This window comes from Triticum urartu, chromosome 5 (assembly GCF_003073215.2).
Source record: "Triticum urartu cultivar G1812 chromosome 5, Tu2.1, whole genome shotgun sequence".
In the NCBI taxonomy this organism is placed as follows: domain Eukaryota; kingdom Viridiplantae; phylum Streptophyta; class Magnoliopsida; order Poales; family Poaceae; genus Triticum; species Triticum urartu.
In genome coordinates, this window is record NC_053026.1 from 485,016,145 (window position 1) to 485,023,493 (window position 7,349).

At 40.9% G+C, this 7,349-nt stretch overlaps 1 protein-coding gene across 1 annotated transcript; it reads left to right on the forward strand.

The window, feature by feature from the left end:
* Positions 1-299: 299 nt before the first annotated feature.
* LOC125556404 lies at positions 300-7,222 on the forward strand. Its single transcript, XM_048719146.1, has 15 exons — positions 300-403; positions 513-572; positions 2,542-2,638; positions 2,732-2,777; positions 3,225-3,294; positions 3,367-3,408; positions 3,555-3,683; positions 3,764-3,859; positions 4,433-4,529; positions 4,622-4,690; positions 4,803-4,895; positions 5,008-5,131; positions 5,630-5,699; positions 5,970-6,074; positions 6,195-7,222. Exons 2-15 carry the CDS (start codon positions 519-521, stop codon positions 6,813-6,815), a joined length of 1,713 nt encoding a protein of 570 aa, XP_048575103.1. The 5' UTR covers positions 300-403; positions 513-518; the 3' UTR covers positions 6,816-7,222.
* Positions 7,223-7,349: the final 127 nt, after the last annotated feature.

Sequence of the window (7,349 nt, forward strand, 5' to 3'; positions counted from 1 at the left end):
ATTAATAAGCACAATAAAAATAGGCGAGATGATACAAATATTAACAAGATGGACTTGTGGCCTCTTCACTATAACTCTATAAACTTGCAATAAAACTCCCTTTTACCCAAAAAAAGAGGAGCCAAAGTTATGAAGCATAATAATTAACAAACAGTATTAATTGACCAGAACTTAAGTTTTATAGTTATACCACTCATAAAAGCGAAAGTATATACTAACTAAATAAAGACGTGACAAGTCATAATAAAACCAACGGGACTGCCGTTCCCCCACGCTTCGGGCTTCGGGCCTCTGGCCACTGCCCTCCTACAAGTACCCCGAATCTCTCTCTAGTCACCTCACCACGCTCTCGTCTCTCTCTCCACCCTCCCTCCCCCAACACGGCACCGCCGTGAAGGCAAAGGTGAGCCGCCGCCCCCCCCCTCCCCCCCCCCCCCCCCTTCGTGGTCGCGCCACCGCGTCCACGCAGGTGCTAACAGAAGCTCTCGGTTGCTTTCCGTCGGTGTGTGCAGGGGCCGATGGCCGAGAAGACGAAGGAAGCGAAGGTCCCGGAGCGGGAGTCGCCGCTGCTAGTAAGCTTCCCACCTCCCCTTCCCTCCCACGCCCTGGTTCGATTCCGCGCGCGATTCGAGTTGATTCTGTCGGTGGTCGGGATTCCTGCGATTTCTGGGAAGCGCTTGGCTAGGATTTGGTCGCTCCGCTGGGTCGTAGGCCTTGCGTGCCACGGGTTCGATTCATACTCCCGGGGGCGTCGGGATCGTTTCGTTCTGATCAGGTTTTTTGGGGTTGGATTTTGGTGCCGCTGCTCTGGAGGATTTTCACCAAATTCGCGTGCGAGTTTGGGGCTTTGGGCGTGCAAGAGAGGTTAGCCATGGGGTTTTGTGGGGGTTTCTGCTCCAATTAATGTTGCTGATGGAGAGGCGGCTAGAAGCGTCAGTAGATTCCGTATCGGCTATCGCTCAAATGGATTCTGTTCCTAGTTTCCTCTGCGAACTCTCGGGTGCGTTCGGTCTGCTCAAACGGGCCGTCTCGCTGTTACCCCACTGATTTGATGGTTTTTCCTTCATCCTGCTTGCTTGCTCGGTTTCATTTGCGGATTTGAAGCGTGGAATCTGCTTTTCGGGAGGCTTGCCTCGTCGTTTTCCTCGATTTCGCGGGAGATTAGCGCGGAAACCCTCCTGGTTTGCGCTGCGATTCTGAACCAGCAGTCTTCTGAACATTTGGGGGAGCTGTTGAACTAATTTCGTTTGGTCGTTTTGGGTTTCCCCGTCTCGATTTGGTTTGGTCGTCGAAGTATGCTTGTGGAAATTTTGCTTGCGCATGTAGTTAGCATTAAATCCGCTGGAAATGTAGATTCACACGTTCGACGTCGATCATATTGGTTGGTTTACTAGTTTCCTGCACGATCCTAATTGTTTTCTCTGGCAATTTCCTAAGTACATCGATTCTGGTGCGTTCTGGTAGAAGCGTCTAGGGATTTTCAGTGCTCGAGCTCTTCCTGTACGTGTGGAATTAGTTTAGTCACGTTTCCTATTTAATTGCTGAAGTTGTGGTAGCAGCCGATGTTCAATTCGTAACTTCAAGTCCCTATTAAAATGCTTTGTCTATGTAGAACAGTGGAAGGGGGAGCACAGAGATACATTATTTACTGGCTTGCACATTTCCAAATTATCATGGAACAGCAGCATGAACTTCTGTCATCTTAGTTCGAATTGGGCTTTACTAGTTCCTGTTGTTCTAGGAGTAAGATTTTGTGCTGTTCAAATGCTTCCAGTGGAGTAGTAAGCGTCTCTATGATTGTGTTTTTACTGTTTGATCCAAACATGACATACTTTTGGCCAGTTTAAATCAGAAAATCTTCTCTGTAGTTTATAAGTATGTTTTTTCTTGTGCTATGCTGTGAGATTTTCAATGTATGTTCTGCATTTAGGAATTATCTGAGGTTAGTAAATTTCTCTTGCAATGTTTGGGAACCAACTCTCAAACTGCAGTCTCCTCATTTGATATTACTGCTTTTAGTAGTTGGGAGTGGTTGGCAAATACATTGCAGGATTATTGGTTGGTCATCAGGTTTTGATAGCTTTCACTTTGAAAAGCTGGGTGGTTCATTTCCTATATGACATGATATGTCTTTGTTACATTTCTCTTGTACATGTGTGCCCTGAATTGCAATGTTTTGATCTCTGTTCACTTAACAGATTTGATTATCTGTAACAATATATGTACCTGTATTTGCTGCATAGCTAACTGTTATTGTTGTATAATCGAAGAAATGTATTACACGATCTTTATTGTATATGTATGTGTTTGAACAAAACATTATTGAAAAATATAAATGTGTTTTGTCGTGAATTATGTGCTTCACTCTGAGCTTGTTTATCAGTAATACAGTTTGATGATGTTGATAGGTTTTCTATTGCTGAAGCACTTTGCTATTTCAATAAGTATCTATATGATCTGGTGAAAATCATAGCATAGTGCGTAGTTTTAAGTTATTCATACAGCTGTTTGGATAACATTGGTGTTCTGTTGACCAAACAGACAAGGAATTTGCTCCGGATTGCTATATACAACATCAGCTACATCAGAGGCCTATTCCCTGAGAAGTACTTCAATGATAAGTCTGTTCCGGCACTAGGTCAGGATTGGTACCCAGTATATATATGTGACATCTACATTCTGCATGGCATTTATTAGCTCAAAGTGTCAAACAACCTTATATTTGTTGCAGAGATGAAGATTAAGAAGCTGATGCTCAGGGATGCTGAATCCAGGAGGTTGATTGATTGGATGTTTTTATGAAGATTGTGAACGGTGTTTTTATGTGTATACTGTAGTCGTCATAGTACAATAATACTGCATGCAGACTGGTATAATTTGAAAGATGTGGCCTCATAAGGTGAAGAGGCATAGGAGTTCAGTGTTCTGTTTTTCTCTATGATAATGTGTGAAAACTTAAGTTACAGATGAGCTACTCGTTGATGATTAGTACTAGTTGAATTTATGAGTTGCTGTTAGTTTTCTGTTTGACTTGCAAAGTTCTAGTACTGAAGGTATGAGATAGTTGAGGTTTCAGTGTGGTTTTGTCATATACATCCTGCAGATCAGTTTGTGAATTGCTATTCATTGGGTTCATATATGCATGTCATTGTCAGCATAAACATTTTCAGCTGTAACCAGTGGTAAAATGGTAATATCCTGACGTGGCAATGGTTTCTTTTTAGGAGCTCTGCTTGTAAGATGATCAGAACGCTGGTTTCACTTGTGAGGACTTTGGACCAAATGCCAGAGGAGGTAATTTTGGCATTCTGTATTTTGGTTACATTGGATTGTGCTGTTCTGATTCTGTCGCTTGTTTGTGTTCAGCGAACCATTCTAATGAAGCTGCTATACTATGATGATGCCACAGTGAGTGCCTTTGTTTCTAGTTATCGAAACCTTCAGCTCCCATCTTAGATAATCTGATTCTATTGTTCTGTAGAAATAAGGATTTATCTTTTCTTCTTCTATATAATTTTGTTGGTGGAAGCTTACAGACTTTATTATGTTGCCAGCCTGAGGATTACGAGCCTCCCTTCTTTAAGGGTTGTGTTGAGAATGAGGCCGTAAATATATGGAACAAGAACCCCTTGAAGATGGAAGTGGGGAATGTCAATAGCAAGCATCTTGTGCTAGCTTTGAAGGTAGTGGAAATTACAGCATCTGTCCAGAACTCTTTTGGGGTCTTTTTGATCTAGTTCTCATGTTTGCTTTGTTTATGCAGGTTAAGAGTGTCCTTGATCCATGTGATGCTAACAGTGATGATGACAAGATGAGCATGGGTCATGTGTCGGACCAAGAAGACTTTACGGACACCGAGGTAACGGCCCAAAGAAATTAGATAACTGATAGTTTCAATAACAATATCTTTTGTTTGCTCTTTTTTTGGTTACGGACATGTGGTACCTCCTTTTTGCATGAAAATGTTCATGCTTAGACATAGTGTATTTCGTTTTTTTGTAATCTAAAGTATTTCCTGACATACATAATGGTAACATTTACCCATGATGCTCTTATACCTGTTTGCCCTGAATTGCAATGTTTTGATCTCTGTTCACTTAACATGTTTAATTATCAGTACCAATATATGTTCCTGTATTTGCATGGGTAAACTGTTCTTGGTGTTTAATCGAAGAAATATATTGCATGATCTAAATTGTATATGTATGTGTTTGACAAAACATTATAGGAAAATATAAATGTATTTTTTCGTGAATTCTGTGCTTCACTCCGTGCTCCAATTTGATATGACGTTGATAGGTTTTCTATTGCTGAAGCATTGGGCTATTTCACGATGTATCTATATGATCTGGTGAAAATCATAGCATAGTGCATAGTTTTAAGTTATTCATACAGCTATTTGGATAACGTTGGTGATCTGTTGACCAAACAGACAACGAATTTGCTCCGGATTGCTATATACAACATCAGCTACATCAGAGGCCTATTCCCTGAGAAGTACTTCAATGATAAGTCTGTTCCGGCACTAGGTCAGGACAGGTGCCCAGTATATATATGTAACATCTACATTCTCGTGACATTTATTAGCTCAAAGTCTCATACAACCTTATATTTGTTGCAGAGATGAAGATTAAGAAGCTGATGCCCATGGATGCTGAATCCAGGAGGTTGATTGATTGGATGGAGAAAGGTAATATATGTCTTAGACAACTTGAGTTCATTCAATTAGTTTACTGTTTTATGATTATATACTTTAGATGTGATTTTCTTATGTGCTTATCTGATTAACTTTCCGATTCTAGGTGTCTATGATGCCTTACAAAAGAAATATCTCAATACCCTTCTCTTCTGTATATGTGAGAAGGAGGAAGGCCCAATGATTGAAGAGTATGCCTGTGAGTATCACCGGCTGGAGTTTGCTAGCGTGTAGCGTATTAAGTTGGACTGACATGAATGATGGATTATATGCCCTACATTTGCTTATCATGTGTCATAATTATCATGCAGTCTCATTTAGCTACCCCAACACAAACGGGGAGGAAGTTGCAATGAACATGAGTCACACAGGGAGCAAAAAGAATACTGCCACATTCAAGTCAAATGCAGCAGAAGTCACTCCTGATCAGATGAGGTGCAATCTTGCATACCCCCTTTTGGATGCTAGGATTTGTTTTTCTTGTTAGTCTTTTGTGCTCCAAAGAGTGAATCTGTGAAGGGTGTTTTTATGTGCACCGTAGTCATCATAGTAAAGTAGAACTGCATGCAGACTGGTTTGATTTCAAAGACGTGGCCTCATAAAGTGAAGAGGCATAGGAGTTCAGTGTTCTGTTTTTGTCTATGACAGTGTGTGAAAACTTAAGTTAAAGAGGATCCACTTACTAATTCACAATTAGTACTAGTTGAATTTATGAGTTGCTGTTAGTTTTCCTGCCTGACTTGCAAAATTCTAGTACTGAAGGTATAAAATAGTTGAGGTTTCAATGTGGTTTTGTCATATACATCCTGCAGATCAGTTTGTGAATTGCTATTCATTGGGTTCATATGTGCATGTTATTGTTAACATAAACATTGTCAGCTGTAACCAGTGGTAAAATGGTAATATCCTGATGTGGCAATGGTTTCCTTTTAGGAGCTCTGCTTGTAAGATGACCAGAACGCTGGCTTCAGTTATGAGGGCCTTGGACCAATTGCCCGAGGAGGTAATTTTGGAATTCTGTATTTTTTGGTTACATGGATTGTGTCGTGCTGATTTTGTCGCTTGTTAACCAATCTAATGAAGCTGCTATACTATGATGATGTCACAGTGAGGGCCTTTGTTTCTAGTTATTGAAATATGCAGCTGCCATCATACATAACATGATTCTTGTGTTTTGTAGAAATAAGGATTTAGTTTTCTTCTTCTATATAACTTTGTTAGCCTTACAGATTTTATTATGTTGCCAGCCTGAGGATTATGAGTGTCATTGCAGGCACTATGCTTTGTTAATGAAATTGGCATGGGGAAGCCAACCAATGCACTCCCAGTGGATAATAGTGCCTGCATTACATTCTCCTTACCACTGAAACAAAAAGCAGTGAGTAATCTTCTTCATGTACTTTTGCTTGTCACTGAAGTTCTTCCTCATGTTTTTCTGCTTTGTCATTGAGGAAGTGTTTGGACCATAGCACGTTAAGTATTTTCATTGACATCACAGGGGGCATCAGATTCCGCGCCTTCTAAGCCACTAAGCGAAGCAAGAAAAGGGAAAGAATCTTCTAACATTGGCTCTGCAACAGATGTTTCGCTAAGAAAGGCTGCTGCAAATAGCTCCGCTGGAGATGGAGATGATCCTAACAAAGGAAACACACCTGATATTTCCAATAACGATGCTGTTCCGTTCCGCACGCGGGTCATTGTAAGGACCATTGCTGACTTGGCCGGGTTAGATCCTGCTCAAGTAATACTTATCCTAGCTGACGCCGGTTCAATGGAAGAAATGATACAGTTATCAACAGTAGCAAATGAAAGAGGATTTATATTTGAAAGAACAGAGTCCTTGCAGCATGTGTCCTTGAGAGTATCAATGGATAGGTATGTACAGGCGCAAGCTGGTCTACAAGATGCAGTTGAGAACTTGGATCCAGATCATAACCAGCTTGATGAAGAGGAAGAACAAGATGATGATGAAGAAGAACCTGCTCTTGCTCAGCAAGTAAATGAAGATGAAGTGCAAGATGATGAAGAAGCAGATGATGATGATGATAAAATAAACTCTCAGGTTGCCGATCCAGATTACATACCCGAAGAGTCAAAGGGTGAAGATGATGATGATTGATATCTTGTGGATCTTGAGGAAGAAGAAGCTGCTCCTGCTCAGCATGGAGAACAAGCACATGAAGCAGCAGCTCATCAAGCAAATGAAGATGAAACACAAGATAATGAAGAAGCAGGGGAAGATGATGATGATGATGATGAACCAGATTCACAGCTTGCAGATCCGGATTATATGCCAGAAGAAGAAGAAGAAGAATAAGAGGAAGAAGAAGAAGAAGAACAAGATGATGATGAATAAGAAGCTGCTCCTGCTCAGCAAGTAAATGAAGATGAAGTGCAAAATGATGAATAAGCAGAGGAAGATGATGATGATGATCACGAAGAAGCTGCTCCTACTGAGCAAGTAAATGAAGATGAAGTGCAAGATGATGAAGAAGCGTAGGAAGATGATGATGATGATGATGATGATGATGAAGAAGCTGCTCCTGCTCAGCAAGTAAATGAAGATGAAGTGCAAGATGATGAAGAAGCAGACGATGATGATGATGAAATAAACTCTCAGGTTGCCGATCCAGATTACATACCCGAAGAGTCG